Here is a 19,724-nt window from a genome sequence, read left to right as displayed (position 1 = left end):
ATGGCGGTCTCAGATCTCCTGCTAATGGATTGTGTGCAGCTCAGGGAGGGGATAGCTTTTCCTTTTTGCGGTGTATGACTTCACATTGTGTAGGAATAGAGGAGTCTGTGATTTTCAACGTTAACCTGTATGGTTTCTCTAGAAGTTTTTTGCCACTGTCATTTGGAAGGGTGAATCCATGGCGTCAATTTAATTCCTATTTCTAGCCATGGATATTAAGTGTACAGCTGTGGGGTCAGGATATAGCTAACTGCTGTTTTTATTGATATAAGCATATACTTTATGTATACTTTTCTTAAATCCTAGTTAGGAACATGTCTGGTGTTTTTGCCCCCTTAGAGCCACCACTGCTATATTGTACATACCGTTCTGCGCCATTACTTTCTAATACCCTTACACTGACTTATCGAATGCAGTCAAGTAGGTGGAGACTCCATGCTGAGAAGTAAAGATGGCTGCCCCCTAGTCCTCCCTGCTCTGGCTTGACTGACATATCCCCTCTACAAAGACGATTGGCTACTGATGAGGCGCTGCTTTAGGTAGTAATGGTGCAGAGCAATATGTAATGGTGGTAGTTTGGGGAGGAAAAAAACCACCTGATAGATGACCAGTGTCACCCAATATAAGGCGTTCCACTGGTGAGAGTGAAAAGCCCAGCGGGCACCTCAGAGCCCTGAGAGCCGCCTTCACGAACGTCATGATCCGCCATTCTTCTTTTGGTTAGCTGCCATGAGTGCCGTCACAATGATGCTATACCAGACCAGCTAATCTTACAGGCGCCATAGATTCTGTCAAGTAAGAGGGCACAGCATCCAGAAATGGCCGCCGGGCGAGCTCTACTTTCCACACGTTTATTGGTTTTTATTTTTGTTAAAACATCTCTTCTGTAACTTTCCTTTTGATCTAACGCCAAAAAGAGTTGAACCCAGCGTTGTACTAATTGTATTCTTGTGAAATGGGACTATCGCCATTATTTCGCCTCCTGCCTGACAGTCGCACAGCTTGATTTATACGTAACATCTTTGTCATGAATTTTCTCTTTCCCTTTTTACCTTTTAGTCATAACGGTGCACTAAGTGGGGGGATACGATGGCTCAACATGTGGCTGTAGCGCCATAGTGCTGTGCCATTGTTATAAGCTACGCAGCTTGGTATAACTGGTGGGCAAAAGTGCTCTAGCCCTGGCCTAATGCTCAGAAGATGGCATACTTTCCCCACCTACTCACTGAATGTCCCCAAAGTGCTGTATGAGTAAAAGTGCTTATTCCCATGAGACATGGTGGGAGTTTAATAAGTTTTGTACAAGAGGAAGTCAGATCAGTGAAGTAAAATGTACAGTGGCTCAGTGGTTAGCACTGTGGAGTTTGTATGTTCTCCCCGTGTTTGCTTGGGTTTCCTCCCACCCTCCAAAGACATCATACTGATGGGGAATGCAGACTGTGAGCCCCAATGGGGACAGTGATGATGATGATGTCTGTAAGGTGTTTTGAAATGGCGCTATATAACTGAAGAGGAGTGAAATAAGTAATATTTATCAGTTATTATTATTTATTCTATTTGTTTTATTAGTAAGAGTGAAAGGATATTTTGACTGTAAATTCTCTGTGTTTTATCAGATGAATGTTGGACCCCTGTGTAAGTGCAGCATTAAGGCCAGACGGACTGGAATCCGGCACAGCATTTATCCAGGAGAAGAGGCAAGTGACTTCCACTTGGATTTGATTTGTTCAGCTGTACTAATTCCGTCCGAGGTTATTTCTGTAGTCTAGCACTTGTATTTCGGTTCACATCGGAGTTTTTTTCTCCTGTTGAATTGTCCTGTAATGATGTCCGTCCTACAGGAAGGTGCAGCAGGGTGCTATAGGATACGGATCTGGTATCATTTTATTGGGTTGTAGGCTCAAGAAAAAGGATCTGTTGAGGAATGCGTTGGAGAAACCGGATCCAGATGGCAGCTTGGCAAAGACATTCTTTATAACATGACAGAGGCACTCTTATAAAATTATGTTTTCTGTACAAAATCCATTTGCAAATTAAATGGAACCCATTCTTCGATTCCTGCTGCTTGGCTGGAGCCTGGCTGCACAAACTCCGCAGCATTTTAGTTCAGAGAAAACATAGTTTAAAAAGTCGGCGGGGGACTATAGCAAAGCAAATTAATTAGTCCAGTGCTGTCCCCAACCGGCTTCTTTCCACGCTCTAGTTGATCGAGAGATCTTTCCCTATGTGCACACACAATGGGTGAGACCTGACAGGGATGAGCGACCCCTAATGTAAAGCTCAGGGTTAGTACCGGACATGTAGTGTCCGGTGCTGAATTCTGAACACTTCTCCCGGAAGAGATATTCATAGAGACTATGGGGGTACTCGGCTTCCTTTGACAGCACCCTTGCCCTTACTACGACTTATTTTACAGCACCAAAGTTCAGATCCCCATTGACTACTGTGGGGTTCGGGTAGGGTTTTGGTACCCGAACCAGGTTTGGTCGAACATGATGGACCCGACCATCCAGGGGTCTGCTTATCCCTACTGTCAATCAGTTGGGGATTGCAACGGACTACTGAGGCATCTTCCTGTGGTCCCCTGCTGGCTTTTCAAACGTTTCTCCGAAGCCGCCGGTTTTCAGAGAAAGCCATACCTGGCTGTAATCGTACAGTTCTGATCCATGCTGCCCATAGTTTTGGAGCATGAAACTGACTGGTTCCGGTTTTAAAAAACAAAACAAAACCAACCTTGGATAGTAGGACATCCCACCATGACATGTAGAGGACAGCTTCTCCGCAATCCGTGTTCTCTCTCCTCCTAATTCTAGGTCAGTCAGGTCCTTTGCAGGGAAGCGAACAAGTGCCTTGCTTGCCTCGTAAGTAGGTGCTTGAAATATGCTGAAGAGACTAGAAACCGCTATTCTCTCAATTCCTGGATCCCATGCACTTTCAGTAACTCACTGGCCCAGTACATCTTCTGTCTCCTCTCTTTTCATACATGAAAAGCTACTTTTAGGGGGAAAACCCCTCATCTTCCGTGTTAACGCCTGTGTGCGTTCTCATCATACAGACAGGGCTTTTGCAGGAACTTGGTGGCTGTTTTCTGCACAGGCACAATGAATATTTCACTATTTAATAAGCAATACATTTACATTGGAGGCATGAAACATCAATGGCAGCTTGAGCATGAAAATATGCTGATAAATATGTAAATCCGTAAAGCTAATGTGAATCGTTTGGAAACATTGTGGGGAAAAATAATTCTCCTAGCCAAACCCCAGATTTTTCAGTATCAGATGCACCTTGGTACATGTCTGTGAGCGGTAAGACATTGGTAATAATGACCCCTCTAGCTGTAGGAGAGTGACATATTATAGCAGAGCTTTCCATGGCAACAAGCTGCCGCCATCTATTTTACTGCGGTTTTAATCCAAACCCCCGGTTATAAAAAAAAAAAAAAAAAGTGTCCCAAGTGCCTTAAGATCTTAGAAGGGAATTAAGAGGAGGTGCGCTGCTGATTATCATATTTTTGTATACAGGCTTAAGACTTTAAAGTACAGAAATGTTATTCAAAGACTCACTAAAGGCAGATTATGCCTTGTCCTTGGTATTCTTGAGAAATAACGGCGTGTTCTGCTTCCCCTTGTTGTTTCTGGCAGTCAATGAAATCATGCCGTCCTATGACAAACAACGCAGGACGTCTCTTCCACTACAGGATTACAGTGTCTCCACCGACAAACTTCTTAGTAAGTATTTCCAAAGTTGTTAGTTCGGAAACCATTCCGTTCTTAGTATGTTTCTACACTTGTGTCTGGGTACAGTCATACATACAAATTTTCCGCTGCTGATTTTCCCATGTGGATTTGTCACGGTTTTTGATGCGAGTCTCCTCCTGTGCGTTACCAAGGGTGAAATCTGCAGTGTGATTTGCAACATACATTAAATTGACTTTCTGTGGATTTAAAATCCACGCCACAGGTCAGTTTTCACTGCACATTTTTTTTTCTGGCACGTGTGGATGGGCTTAGGTAAAATATTATCCACCCCCAAAGTCGAATGGAAAATTCTCCTTTAATGTGAACATGACTAGAAAAGAGAGAAATTCTGACTGCCCTGAACTTTTTATATCCACATCTCCAGTTATGGCTACGTCAGCGCAGTAGGAGGCCGTACAGTGGGCTAAGGTAATATCCCTTAGAGGCAATGCTTCTAGGGGGAAATCCTCTGTACATACAGTTGTGCTCAAAAGTTTTACATACCCTGGGAGAATTTTTGCTTTCTTGGCCTTTTTTCAGAGAATATGAATGATAACACCAAAATGTTTCCTCCACTCATGGTTAGTGGTTGGGTGAAGCCATTTATTGTCAAACTACAGTGTTTTCTCTTTTTAACCCCTTCCTGACATCAGACGTACTATCCCGTCGAGGTGGGGTGGGCCCGTATGACCGCCGACGGGATAGTACGTCATCATCGATCAGCGGCGCTCACGGGGGGAGCGCGGCCGATCGCGGCCGGGTGTCCGCTGCATATCGCAGCTGACATCCGGCACTATGTGCCAGGAGCGGTCACGGACCGCCCCCGGCACATTAACCCCCGGCACACCGCGATCAAACATGATCGCAGTGTACCGGCGGTATAGGGAAGCATCACGCAGGGAGGGGGCTCCCTGCGGGCTTCCCTGAGACCCCCGGAGCAACGCGATGTGATCGCGTTGCTCTGAGGGTCTCCTACCTCCCTCCTCGCCGCAGGTCCCGGATCCAAGATGGCCGCGGCATCCGGGTCCTGCAGGGAGGGAGGTGGCTTACCGAGTGTCTGCTCAGAGCAGACACTTGGAAGCCTGCAGCCCTGTACAGCAGATCGTCGATCTGACAGAGTGCTGTGCACACTGCCAGATCAATGATCTGTGATGTCCCCCCCTGGGACAAAGTAAAAAAAAAATTTTTCCACATGTGTAAAAAAAAAAAAAAAAATTCCTAAATAAATAATAATAAAAAAATATATATTATTCCCATAAATACATTTCTTTATCTAAATAAAAAAAACAAAACAATAAAAGTACACATATTTAGTATCGCCGCGTCCGTAACGACCCAACCTATAAAACTGCCCCACTAGTTAACCCCTTCAGTAAACACCGTAAGAAAAAAAAAAAAAAAAACGAGGCAAAAAACAACGCTTTATTACCATACCGCCGAACAAAAAGTGGAATAACACACGATCAAAAAGACTGATATAAATATCCATGGTACCGCTGAAAACGTCATCTTGTCCCGCAAAAAACAAGCCGCCATACAGCATCATCAGCAAAAAAATAAAAAAGTTATAGTCCTGAGAATAAAGCGATACCAAAATAATTATTTTTTCTATATTTTAGTTTTTATCGTATAAAAGCGCCAAAACATAAAAAAATGATATAAATGAGATATCGCTGTAATCGTACTGACCCGACGAATAAAACTGCTTTATCAATTTTACCAAACGCGGAACGGTATAAACGCCTCTCCCAAAAGAAATTCATGAATAGCAGGTTTTTGGTCATTCTGCCTCACAAAAATCGGAATAAAAAGCGATCAAAAACGGTCACGTGTCCGAAAATGTTACCAATAAAAACGTCAACTCGTCCCGCAAAAAACAAGACCTCACATGACTCTGTGGAGCAAAATGTGGAAAAATTATAGGTCTCAAAATGTGGAGACGCAAAAACTTTTTTGCTATAAAAAGCGTCGCTGGTTTCACACTTGCGTTTTTGTCTGCAGCGTTTTTTGCACAAAAAAAGGCATGCGTTTTTCCCTATATTTAACATTGAAAACGCATGCGTTTTTTTTGTACGCGTTTGGTCGCGTTTTCAAACGCATGCGTTTTTTTTCTGCATGCGTTCATTTTCAGAAATACAACCTGCAGTATTTTCTTGCGTTTTTAAGCACATGCGTTTGTTTGCGTTAAAAACGCATGCATTTTTATCGAAAAAAAACAGAAAACACACTGAAAAGCCACCCACCACCATCAAGGTGATAAAGGGATCCAAACCCTAACCCTAACTCTACCCCTAACCTCACCCCTAACCGTTTAATGAACATTTTCTGACAGTCATAGTGCCACGTATTTCAGTGCCACGTATTTCAGTGCCACGTATTTCAGTGCCACGTATTTCAGTGCCACGTATCACGTATTTCAGTGCCACGTGTTTCAGTGCCAGGTATTTCAGTGCCACGTATCACGTATTTCAGTGCCACATATTTTAGTACCACGTATTTCAGTGCCACGTATTTCAGTGCCACGTATTTCAGTGCCACGTATTTCAGTGCCACGTGTTTCAGTGCCACGTGTTTCAGTGCCACGTGTTTCAGTGCCACGTATTTAAGTGCCACGTATCACATATTTCAGTGCCACGTATTTAAGTGCCACGTATTTCAGTGCCACGTATTTCAGTGCCACGTATTTCAGTGCCACGTATTTCAGTGCCACGTATTTCAGTGCCACGTATTTCAGTGCCACGTATTTCAGTGCCACGTATTTCAGTGCCACGTATTTCAGTGCCACGTATTTCAGTGCCACGTATTTCAGTGCCACGTATCACATATTTCAGTGCCACGTATTTCAGTGCCACGTATTTCAGTGCCACGTATCACGTATTTCAGTGCCACGTGTTTCAGTGCCACGTATTTAAGTGCCACGTATCACGTATTTCAGTGCCACGTATTTCAGTGCCACGTATTTCAGTGCCACGTATTTCAGTGCCACGTATCACATATTTCAGTGCCACGTATTTCAGTGCCACGTATTTCAGTGCCACGTATTTCAGTGCCACGTATTTCAGTGCCACGTATTTCAGTGCCACGTATCACGTATTTCAGTGCCACGTGTTTCAGTCACGTTTAGGGGTAGGGTTAGGGTTAGGGCTAGGGTTGGAGGTAAAGTTAGGGTTAGGGTTTGGATTACATTTACGTTTGGATTAGGGTTGGGATTAGAATTATGGGTGTGTCAGGGCTAGGGGTGTGGTTAGGGTTACCGTTGGGATTAGGGTTAGGGGTGTGTTTGGGTTAGGGTTTCAGGTAGAATTGGGGAGTTTCCACTGTCCAGGCACATCAGGGGCTCTCCAAGCGCGACATGGCGTCCAATCTCAATTCCAGCCAATTCTGCGTTGAAAAAGTAAAACAGTGCTCCTTCCCTTCCGAGCTCTCCCGTGCGCCCAAAAAGGGGTTTACCCCAACATATGTATTATCAGCGTACTTGGGACAAATTGAACAACAACTTCTGGGGTCCAAGTTCTCTTGTTATCCTTGGGAAAATAAAAATTTGGGGGGCTAAAAATCATTTTTGTGGGAAAAAAAAAGATGTTTTATTTTCACGGCTCTGCGTTATAAACTGTAGTGAAACACTTGGGGGTTCAAAGTTCTCACAACACATCTAGATAAGTTCCTTGGGAGGTCTAGTTTCCAATATGGGGTCACTTGTGGGGGGTTTGTACTGTTTGGGTACATCAGGGGCTCTGCAAATGCAACGTGACGCCTGCAGACCAATCCATTTAAGGCTGCATTCCAAATGGCGCTCCTTCCCTTCCGAGCTCTGTCATGCACCCAAACAGTGGTTCCCCCCCACATATAGGGTATCAGCGTACTCAGGACAAATTGGACAACAACTTTTGGGGTCTAATTTATCCTGTTACCCTTGTGAAAATACAAAACTGGGGGCTAAAAAATCATTTTTGTGAAAAAAAATAAAAATTATTTTCACGGCTCTGCGTTATAATCTGTAGTGAAACACTTGGGGGTTCAAAGCTCTCAAAACACATCTAGATAAGATCCTTAGGGGGTCTACTTTCCAAAATGGTGTCACTTGTAGGGAGTTTCAATGTTTAGGCACATCAGGGGCTCTCCAAACGCAACATGACGTCCCATCTCAATTCCAGTCAATTTTGCATTGAAAAGTCAAATGGCGCTCCTTCCCTTCCAAGCTCTGCCATGCGCCCAAACAATGGTTTACACCCACATATGGGGTATCAGCGTACTCAGGACAAATTGGCCAACATTTTTTGGGGTCCAATTTCTTCTCTTACCCTTGGGAAAATAAAAAATTGGGGGCGAAAAGATCATTTTTGTGAAAAAATATGATTTTTTATTTTTACGGCTCTGCATTATAAACTTCTGTGAAGCACTTGGTGGGTCAAAGTGCTCACCACACATCAAGATAAGTTCCTTAGGGGGTCTACTTTCCAAAATGGTGTCACTTGTAGGGGGTTTCAGTGTTTAGGCACATCAGGGGCTCTCCAAACGCAACATGGCGTCCCATCTCCATTCCAGTCAATTTTGCATTGAAAAGTCAAATGGCGCTCCTTTCCTTCCGAGCTCTGCCATACGCCCAAACAGTGGTTTACCCCCACATATGGGGTATCAGCGTACTCAGGACAAATTGTACAACAACTGTGGGGGTCCATTTTCTCCTGTTACCCTTGGTAAAATAAAACAAATTGGAGCTGAAATAAATTTTGTGTGAAAAAAAGTTAAATGTTCATTTTTATTTAAACATTCCAAAAATTCCTGTGAAACACCTGAAGGGTTAATAAACTTCTTGAATGTGGTTTTGAGCACCTTGAGGGGTGCAGTTTTTAGAATGGTGTCACACTTGGGTATTTTCTATCATATAGACCCCTCAAAATGACTTCAAATGAGATGTGGTCCCTAAAAAAAAATGGTGTTGTAAAAATGAGAAATTGCTGGTCAACTTTTAACCCTTATAACTCCGTCACAAAAAAAAATTTTGGTTCCAAAATTGTACTGATGTAAAGTAGACATGTGGGAAATGTTACTTATTAAGTATTTTGCGTGACATATGTCTGTGATTTAAGGGCATAAAAATTCAAAGTTGGAAAATTGCAAAATTTTCAAAATTTTCGCCAAATTTCCATTTTTTTCACAAATAAACGCAAGTTATATCGAATAAATTTTATCACTAACATGAAGTACAATATGTCACGAGAAAACAATGTCAGAATCGCCAAGATCCGTCAAAGCGTTCCAGAGTTATAGCCTCATAAAGGGACAGTGGTCAGAATTGTAAAAATTGGCCCGGTCATTAACGTGCAAACCACCCTTGGGGGTGAAGGGGTTAAATCATTTTTGAAAAACAGCAGTGTTAATGTGTTGCATGAAAAGCCTCATTAGAATCCAGAAATTGCAATATGTAATGGTAGAGTGGCTGTTTGGGAACTGGATAGGTTCACTTTAAAGAACCCCAGCCTGAAGTTACAATTATACAGTGGGTGCAGACAGTATTCAGACCCCTTTAACTTTTTCACTCTGTTTCATTGCAGCTATTTGGTAAATTCAAAAAAGTTCATTTTTTTTCTCATTAACGTACACTCTGCACCCCATCTTGACTGAAAAACAGAAATGTAGTAATTTTTGCACATTTATTGAAAAAGAAAAACTGAAATATCACATGGTCATAATTATTCAGACCCTTTGCTCAATATAGAGTAGAAGCAGCCTTTTGAGCTAGTACAGCCACGAGTCTTCTTGGGAATGTAAATCCTGCACAGAACCCTCCGTCATGTTTCACTGTCATGTGGCGTTCTTCGGGGTACACGGACTATAGCCTGAGGATGCTTCACAGCAGGTGGTGGGGGTAGTTAATTGTAAAAAAAACAAATAATAACCACATATATTTTCAGCTGTTTTTGAGATATTTACACCTTTTTTGATTCTTAGTTTACAGCCTGTTGCCTAGGAGACTGACCACTGCTTGCAATTGAGCTTGTAAACACTGTTCTGAAACTGGTGGGGATTAGGAAATAGCAGTGTGCTCCAGCTATCCTGCCAGCTTCAAAGCAGTGCCTACAAACTCAATAGTAAAGAACTGTAAAGCTAGACAGCAGCAGTGGTCAGTAACCTTGTCAACGAGCACTAAAAAAGAGAAAAGTGCTCATATCTCAAGAATGGCTAAAAATTTTAGTAAACAGTAAATTACAAAAGTAACAAGCGCTGTCCAATAATAAGCATCTCTGAAGAGGAAATAACCCTTACTCTGTCGCCTCATTGGGGGACACAGGACCATGGCTGTTATGCTGCTGTCCACTAGGAGGCGACACTATGCATAATCTGAAAAAGATTAACCGTGGCTCCTCCTGTGCAGTATACACCCCTGGACGGCGTCAGCCTTCTCCAGTTTTTGCTTAGTGTCGCATAGGAGGCACACCTAAGATTTTTTTTTTACTCCATTTTTTTCCGACGGATTAAAGATGAAGAAAAGTGGGTCTCCTGTGAGACTCCCGGCATGGCTCCTTCCTCAGCCCCCTTTCACGGGGTGCCCAGTTGAAGTAGAGATGGCTATTCCCCATGTTGCTCCTTCCCCAGTCCCTCGGGTGCTGGTTCGAAGTCGAGACTCCCCCTCCTTCCCCAATTCCTCTTGGTTTCTGGGTTGAGGTTGAGGCAAGGTTAAAGGCCCCTGAAGGTGACAACAGCACCCTCCCTAATCCCCCTCTGGGGGCATTAGGTTGAGACACCTCAGGTAGGGCCTGTACAGGCAGCACTCTGCAGCTCCCAGCAATGGGCCAGCACACTGCGCCTGCATCCAGGGACCCCAGCCCAGCTGCGGGCTCCTGTTGGGGCCGGGGGAAGTGCAGGCAGGCATGGCACAGACAGACACAGTGCTCCCTGCGCCCCTGTCTCTGCGGCAGCACCAGCTCTGTACTGCCTCAGGGGGACCCCTCACCGGGCCCCCCTTCCGCTTATAACCCCACCGCTATCCTGCCTTTAGATCCGGGGGGGGCCGGTTCAGATCCGACCCTCTCCCGGACTTTCGCGCCGGCCTGGAGCCCTTCTGGGCATCAGGCATCTAATTTAGGCCCCGGCTTCGGCCTAGCTGAAGCCGCCGCCTCCTCTCCGCCCCCCGGCCCGCCCCCCGGATGACAAATATGACACTCTACAGTGTCATAGAAGGGGCGGATCGAGACAGAAAGGGCGCGTTTTTACACAGCTTTGCCGCCTTTTTTCTCAGCTCTCTCCCCCTTCTCCCCCTGCCTCTTCTCCTCGGCGGCCATTTCTACTGCAGCAAGGATTAACCCTGCATCTCCCGGTCAGCAGGACCAGGCCAGCCAGTCTCCGGGGGGCACAGGACTGTGGATCTTCGGCGCTGGACCTAGGGGCAAACTGGTGGGGTAAGATCACAGCTGGGTTGTTTTACTCGGCTGTGAATCCATATTCCCTATAAGGCTCCCCTATAGGGACCTCTGCATAGCTACCCCTGTAAGGTCCTCTGCATAGCAGCCCTTCTGCACTCTGTGCACTATGCCGGGCTCAAGGTCCAAGAGAACCAGGCAGGACTGCTATTATGCATTCTGCACAGCCTGCAGGACCGCTCTCCACAGCGGCAGTTTGTACCTACACTGCCAGGACTGCACTCAGACTACTGTGTCAGAGCCCCAAGAGGCCCCTGCCTATGCTTCGGTGTCTAATGCCACGCCGGAATGGGTCACTCAGATGTCACAATCTATGACGCAGTCTATAGATAACCTAACCTCCACATTGCTTCAGGCTCTACAAAGTCATGCCTCGGCTATGACCGTTAACCAGCAAAGGGAGAGCTTGACTCAGGGACTGGACGGCCCTGGCACATCCACGTCTAAGTCAGGACGCAAGCGGACCCACAGTCCATCTACGTCATCCCATAGCACTCGGTCATCCCCTTCTGGGAGAGATATCATAGTTCCAGGTCATCTAGACCGTCCCCTTCCAGGGACAGACAATGCAGATCTCCGCAATCCCCGACCAGAGAAGGCCTCCTCCCCAGCTCACCCAGCAGGGGACGCCTCAGTGATACACAGGATTCGGAATGCATCTGTGACTCCGACTCAGACAAGGAAACTGAGGGGTCCCTGATCCCAATCCCCCCTAGCAATACAGCGCTAGTTGAGGACTTAATCTCTTCCATCCATCGGGTGCTGGACATTTCTGATCCGCCACCAGAGGCCCCAGAACAAAAGATTTCCTTTGAAGGACCTCTGAAGCCGCCTAAGGTTTTCTCTAACCACCCAGAGTTTAAGGCGATACTTAAAAAGCAGTTCTCACAGCCTGAGAAAAACATAGCTAATCGCAAATATCTGGAGGCGAGGTACCCTTTCCCGCAGAAGGGTACCAAGGAGTGGACAGACCCGACCGAAGTGGCCCCCCCAGTCTCTAGACTAGCAGCACAGACCCTTCTTTCACTGCCAGATAGCTCAACCCTCAGGGACGCAGCAGACCGGCAGGTAGAACGCATGGCTCGTTCAATTTTCGAGGCCGCAGGGGCATCCCTGGCTCCCGCGTTCGCTTCAGTTTGGGCTGCCAAGGCCATTCTGGCCTGGGCCAAAAATTTACAAGCTGGCCTCCAAGCATTTGCTCCTGAGCTGTCGGACCAAGCGGTTCAAATAGCAGTCGTAGCAGATTACATGCTTCATGCAGCTCTGGATTCAGCAAGGGGTGTAGCGGGGATAGCATCAAACGCCATCACAATTCGGCGTATCCTCTGGCTGCGGGAATGGAAAGCCGACACAGCCTCAAAGAAGTCCCTCACGCACCTCCCCTACCTCAGTGGGCGACTTTTCGGTGAACAATTGGACACTATGATATCCAACGCCACCGGGGGTAAGAGTACCTCTCTTCCCCAACTGAAACCTAAACGCACTTACAAGAAGCGTAACCAAACTCAATTCCGATCCTTTCAAAATTCTTCGGGCTGGTCCGTCTCGCGTCCAGCACAAAATCTTAACCGTTCCCCACGCAGGGACAACTCACGATCAACGCAAAGGTCGGACAAGACCTGGCAGTCAAAAGCAGCCCAGTCTAAACCCAGAGGATGAAAATCTCAGACTTTCTCCTCATCATGACTCACAGACCCCGGAAGACACCACACCCGTAGGCGGCCGACTTTTGCTCTTTCATCAAGTCTGGCTGCCTATTACAGAAGACAGGTGGGTCAGGGAACTAGTGACTTCCGGATGCAAGATAGAGTTCACCTCCAACCCACCGGACCGATTCTTCCTCTCTGTCCCCCCAAAACCACCAGCCATGGCTCGTGCCTTCCGGCAAGCGGTCTCCTCGCTTTTTCAAGCAGGAGTCATAGTACCGGTCCCCACGGCCGAGCGCTTCTGAGGGTTCTACTCCAATCTATTCGTAGTCCCCAAGAAAGGAGGCAGCGTGCGGCCCATACTGGACCTAAAACAACTTAACAAATATGTACGGGTCCGTCACTTCCGCATGGAGTCCCTTCAGTCCATCATTGCGTCCATGGAGAAGGGAGAATATCTCGCCTCCATAGACATACAAGACGCATACCTGCATATACCGATTGCACTTGCCCATCAGAGATTTCTCAGGTTCGCAATCGACCAGGACCACTACCAGTTCGTGGCTGTCCCGTTTGGACTCGCCACGGCTCCCAGAGTGTTTACGAAAATCATGGCAACCACCATGGACGTCCTGCACTCCAGAGGCATAGTAGCCGTTCCATACTTGGATGATCTACTCATCAAGGCTCCCACCTTCAAGGACTGCGAGCTCAGCGTCTCAATCACAATCGACACTCTGAGTCGCATGGGCTGGTTAGTCAACCTACAAAAGTCATCCTGGGAATGCTATTTAACACCTCCAGGGGTCTAGTGCTCCTTCCCAAGAACAAGGCACTGGCTCTCCGTCTAGGAGTTCGCACCCTCCTCCGCAAACCCCCTCGATCTCTCCGGTTTGCTATGAGAGTCCTCGGCAAGATGGGGGCAGCAATAGAAGCAGTCCCATTTGCCCAGTTTCGGCTCAGGCCTCTCCAACTAGCCATCCTCAAGTCCTGGGACAAGAACCCTTTCTCGACAGGGAGTTCCGGCTAATGTCGTCAACCAAGATGTCCCTGCACTGGTGGCTCAAGCCAACCTCGCTAGCAAAGGGGAAATCCTTTCTCACAAGTCATTGGAAAGTTCTGACCACTGATGCGAGCCTGATGGGTTGGGGTGCAGTGCACCTACACCACAGGGCACAGGGCAAGTGGTCCCCAGTGGAAGCGACCATGCCCATCAACATCCTGGAAATTCGTGCCATCCTCCTGGCTTTGAGGGCCTTTCATCACTTACTGGCAGCCTCTCCCATCAGAATACAGTCGGACAATGCCACGGCAGTGGCATATGTGAATCACCAAGGGGGGACCCGCAGTACTCAGGCGATGCGAGAAGTGTCACATATCCTCCACTGGGCGGAGGATACAGGGTCGGTTCTCTCTGCGGTCCACATTCCAGGGGTGGACAACTGGGAAGCAGACTTCCTCATCCGACAAGAAATAGACTCGGGAGAGGGGTCTCTCCATCCCAAAATTTTTTGCCAGATCTGCCATTGCTGGGGGACCCCGGATGTGGACCTAATGGCATCCCACTTCAATGCCAAGGTCTCCAACTTCATGGCCAGAACACACGATCCGCGGTCACTCGGAGCAGATACCCTGGTTCAGGACTGAACCCAGTTCCAGCTTCTGTACATTTTTCCACCTCTCCCCCTGATATCCAGAGTGGTGAGGAAGATCAAACAAGAGGGAGTTCCAACCATCCTGATGGCACCGGACTGGCCCAGACGTACTTGGTACGCCGACATCGTACAACTTACAGCAGATGCCCCCTGGCGTCTCCCGACCGCCACGATCTTTTATCACAAGGCCCGTTCTACCACCAGAACTCAGGGGCTCTCAATTTGACGGCGTGGCCCTTGAGACCTGGGTTCTAACCCAGGCAGGGCTCTCGCCGGACGTCATTGAAACCATGATCAGGGCACGGAAGCCAGCCTCTGCCAAGATCTATTAACGTACCTGGAAATCTTTCTTTACCTGGTGCGAATCTTGTGGCCAGACCCCACTCCCTTATTCCCTACCCAAAGTACTTGGTTTTCTCCAATCGGGTCTGGAGGCCAGGCTGTCATTGGGCTCGCTTAAGAGCCAGGTGTCAGCCCTCTCAGTGCTTTTTCAAAGGTGCATTGCTACCAAGCCACAAGTGAGGACTTTTCTTCAGGGGGTTTCCCGATTGGTTCCCCCCTACAGACGACCACTATAAACGTGGGACCTCAACCTGGTCCGGACAGCATTGCAGGAACCACTGTTGTGATCCGCTTTTTGGGCTCCCCTAGTGGTGGCTGATGGTACTGGAGACTTGTGTGTTCTTTTCTGCCTCAGCTCACCTGCTTCCATCAGTTTTGGGAGTTCCCTATTTAGCCTTGCTCTCCAGTCACTTCCTTGCCGGTCATCATTGTAACCTGAGTCTTTCAGTTGCATGTTCCTGCTACCAGTCTGCTGATCAGCTAAGTGGACTCTTGTCCTTTTTGTTTTGTATTTTTTGTCCAGTTTACAGTTTGTCATTTCCTGTTACTGGAAGCTCTTGTGGACTGAAATTGCCACTCCTGTGTCATGAGTTGACACAGGAGTCTTAAAGTAATTTCAGGATGGGTTTTTGAAAGGGTTTTTCAGCTGACCGTGAAGTCCTCTTTTGTATCCTTCCTCTATCTAGTAAGTGGACCTCGCTTTGCTAAATCTACCTTCATACTGTGTATGTCTTTTCCTCTGAACTCACCGTTAATATATGTGGGGGCTACTATCATCTTTGGGGAATTTCACTAGAGGTAAGCCAGGTCTGTTCCTTCCTCTTCCAGGCGTAGTTAGTTCTCCGGCTGGCGCATGGCATCTAGGCAGCCGTAGGAATGCTTCCTGGCTACTGTTAGTTGTGTGGTAGATTTAGGTCACGGTCAGCTTGAGTTTCCATCACCCGAGGGCTAGTCTGTTATTTTGTGTTTCTGATGTTCCCATGCCATTGGGGAATCATGACAGTATGACCGGCCACTGTTAAAGTAATTGGCAGAAGAAAGGAGAGTAAAAGAAGTCTGTAGATTTTTTTTTTTTTTTTTCCCCTCACATGTTTGCTACTTAGTTGGCTCAGTTGTATTTCTGCTCTATTTACAGCCTTGCCTTTCTCTCCTTCTAATCCTTGAATGGCTCTGATCTCTCCGGTTTAAGGATGGACTCTCAGAGTTTGGCTGCAGGTTTAAATAATCTTGCTACGAAGGTTCAGAATTTACAAGATTATGTTATACGTACTCCTATTTCTGAACCTAAGATTCTACACCAGAGGTATTTTCCGGAGATAGATCTCGGTTTCTGAATTTCAAATGTAATTGTAAATTATTCCTTTCTCTCAGACCTCACTCCTCTGGAGATCCTGTTCAGCAGGTTAAGATTGTGATTTCTTTGCTGCGAGGTGACCCTCAAAATTGGGCATTTTCATTGACACCAGGGGATCCTGCGTTGCTCAATGTGGATGCGTTTTTTCTGGCTTTAGGGTTGCTGTATGAGGAACCTAATTTGGAGATTCAAGCTGAAAAAGCTTTAATAGCCCTGTCTCAAGGGCAAGATGAAGCTGAGATATACTGCCAAAAATTTCGTAAATGGTCTGTGCTTACTCAGTGGAATGAGTGTGCCCTAGCGGCAATTTTCAGAGAAGGCCTTTCTGATGCCGTTAAGGATGTCATGGTGGGGTTTCCTACGCCCACAGGTCTGAATGAGTCCATCACAATGGCGATTCAGATTGATCGGCGTTTGCGGGAGCGCAAACCCGTGCACCATTTGGACGGTATCTTCTGAAGGGACGCCAGAGAAAATGCAATGTGACAGAATTCTGTCAAGAAGCGAGCGGCAGAATTATAGGCGCAAAAATGGCTTGTGCTTCTACTGTGGTGATTCCGCGCATGTTATATCAGCATGCTCTAAACGTACTAGGAAGGTTGACAAGTCTGTTTCTATTGGCACTTTACAGTCTAAATTTCTTCTGTCTGTAACTCTGATTTGTTCATTATCAGTTATTACCGTGGATGCCTATGTGGACTCTGGCGCCGCTCTGAGTCTCATGGATTGGTCCTTCGCCAGGCGCTGTGGGTTTGATTTGGAGCCTCTGGAAGTTCCTATACCTCTGAAGGGTATTGATTCTACACCTCTGGCTTGTAATAGACCACAGTTCTGGACGCAAGTGACTATGCGTATGACTCCAGACCATCAGGAGATGATTCGCTTCCTCGTGTTGCATAATTTACATGATGTGTTAGTGCTTGGATTACCATGGTTGCAATCTCATTACCCAGTACTGGACTGGAAAACTATGTCTGTGTTAAGCTGGGGATGTCGGGGGGCTCATGGGGACATACCTTTGGTTTCTATCTCGTCATCTATTCCCTCTGAGGTTCTGGCATTTTTGTCGGATTTTGGGGATATTTTTGAAGAGCCTAAAATTGGTTCTCTCCCTCCCCACAGAGAGTGTGATTGCGCCATAGATTTGATTCCAGGCAGTAAATTTCCAAAGGGTCGTTTGTTTAACCTATCTGTACCTGAGCATGCTGCCATGCGAGAGTATGTTAAGGAGTCCCTGGAAAAGGGACATATTCGTCCTTCTTCATCACCTTTAGGAGCTGGGTTTTTCTTTGTCTCTAAAAAGGATGGCTCGCTGAGGCCTTGTATTGATTATCGACTCCTGAATAAAATTACTGTCAAATATCAGTATCCGTTGCCGCTGCTTACTGATTTGTTTGCTCGCATAAGGGGGGCTAAGTGGTTCTCCAAGATTGATCTCCGTGGGGCGTATAATTTGGTGCGAATTAAGCAAGGGGATGAGTGGAAAACCGCATTTAATACGCCTGAGGGCCACTTTGAGTATTTAGTAATGCCTTTCGGCCTTTCTAATGCACCTTCAGTTTTTCAGTCCTTTATGCATGATATTTTCCGTGAATATCTGGATAAATTTATGATTGTGTATTTGGACGATATTTTGATTTTTTCTGAGGACTGGGAGTCTCATGTTCAGCAGGTCAGGAGGGTTTTTCAGGTCTTGCGGGAGAATTCTCTGTGTGTAAAGGGTTCTAAGTGTGTTTTTGGGGTTCAAAAGATTTCCTTTTTGGGGTACATTTTTTCCCCTTCTTCTGTTGAGATGGACCCTGTCAAGGTTCGGGCTATTTGTGACTGGACGCAGCCTACTTCTCTAAAGGGTCTTCAGAAGTTCTTGGGCTTTGCTAATTTTTATCGTCGATTTATAACTGGTTTTTCTGGTGTTGCTAAGCCTCTTACGGATTTGACTAAGAAGGGTGCTGATGTTGCCAATTGGTCCTCTGCCGCTGTGGAGGCCTTTCGGGAACTTAAGCGCCGCTTTTCGTCTGCCCCTGTGTTGCGCCAGCCTGATGTCTCTCTCCCCTTTCAGGTTGAGGTCGATGCTTCCGAGATCGGAGCGGGGGCGGTTTTGTCGCAGAAAAGTTCCGATTGCTCAGTGATGAGACCTTGTGCGTTCTTTTCTCGAAAATTTTCTGCCGCCGAAAGAAATTATGATGTCGGTAATCGGGAGCTTTTGGCCATGAAGTGGGCATTTGAGGAGTGGCGTCATTGGCTTGAGGGTGCTAGACATCAGGTGGTGGTTTTGACTGATCACAAGAATCTGATTTATCTTGAGTCTGCCAGGCGCCTGAATCCTAGACAGGCGCGCTGGTCGTTGTTTTTCTCTCGGTTTAATTTTGTGGTCTCATATCTACCAGGTTCTAAGAATGTGAAGGCAGATGCCCTTTCTAGGAGTTTTGAGCCTGATTCCCCTGGTGATTCGGAACCTACAGGTATCCTTAAGGATGGGGTGATATTATCCGCTATTTCCCCAGATCTGCGACGTGCTTTGCAAGAGTTTCAGGCGGATAGACCTGATCGCTGTCCACCTGGTAGACTGTTTGTTCCTGATGATTGGACCAGTAGAGTCATCTCGGAGGTTCATTCTTCTACGCTGGCGGGTCATCCTGGAATTTTTGGTACCAGGGATTTGGTGGCTAGATCCTTCTGATGGCCATCTCTATCTCGAGATGTGCGTGTTTTTGTGCAGTCTTGTGATGTGTGTGCTCGGGCCAAGCCTTGTTGTTCTAGGGCTAGCGGGTTGTTGTTGCCCTTGCCTATTCCGAAGAGGCCTTGGACGCACATCTCGATGGACTTTATTTCTGATCTTCCTGTCTCTCAGAGGATGTCTGTTATCTGGGTGGTGTGTGACCGTTTTTCTAAGATGGTTCATTTGGTGCCATTGCCGAAGTTGCCTTCCTCGTCTGAGTTGGTTCCTTTGTTTTTTCAAAATGTGGTTCGCTTGCATGGTATTCCTGAAAATATCGTTTCTGATAGGGGTACCCAGTTCGTTTCTAGATTTTGGCGGGCATTCTGTGCCAGGTTGGGCATTGATTTGTCTTTTTCGTCTGCCTTCCATCCTCAGACTAATGGCCAGACGGAGCGAACTAATCAGACTTTGGAGACGTATTTGAGGTGTTTTGTGTCTGCGGATCAGGATGATTGGGTTGCCTTTTTGCCGTTGGCGGAGTTTGCTCTTAATAATCGGGCTAGTTCGGCCACTTTGGTTTCCCCTTTCTTTTGCAATTCGGGGTTTCATCCCCGTTTTTCTTCTGGTCAGGCGGAGTTTTCGGATTGTCCTGGAGTAGATGCTGTGGTGGATCGGTTGTATCGGATTTGGGAACAAGTGGTGGACAATTTGAATTTGTCCCAGGAGAGGACTCAGCGGTTTGCTAACCGCCAGCGTCGGGTTGGTCCTCGCCTTCGTGTTGGGGACTTGGTGTGGTTGTCTTCCCGTTTTGTCCCAATGAGGGTTTCTTCTCCTAAATTTAAGCCTCGGTTCATCGGTCCCTATAGGATTTTGGAGATTATTAACCCTGTTTCCTTTCGTTTGGACC

At 46.7% G+C, this 19,724-nt stretch overlaps 1 protein-coding gene across 3 annotated transcripts in view; it reads left to right on the top strand.

Annotated features, from left to right (window-relative positions):
• Positions 1-19,724, top strand: part of DROSHA (drosha ribonuclease III) — a 276,733-nt gene that overhangs the window by 42,581 nt on the left and 214,428 nt on the right. For all 3 annotated transcript variants that reach the window (XM_077269726.1, XM_077269724.1, XM_077269725.1), the window contains exons 7-8: positions 1,617-1,697; positions 3,645-3,731. In XM_077269726.1, the coding sequence (XP_077125841.1) occupies positions 1,617-1,697; positions 3,645-3,731 (168 nt within the window). The remainder of the gene's footprint in view (positions 1-1,616; positions 1,698-3,644; positions 3,732-19,724) is intronic.

This window comes from Ranitomeya variabilis, chromosome 6 (assembly GCF_051348905.1).
Source record: "Ranitomeya variabilis isolate aRanVar5 chromosome 6, aRanVar5.hap1, whole genome shotgun sequence".
NCBI classification, from domain to species: domain Eukaryota; kingdom Metazoa; phylum Chordata; class Amphibia; order Anura; family Dendrobatidae; genus Ranitomeya; species Ranitomeya variabilis.
The sequence above is the reverse complement of the archived record's forward strand: the minus strand, read 5'-3'. Positions and strand labels throughout refer to the sequence as shown.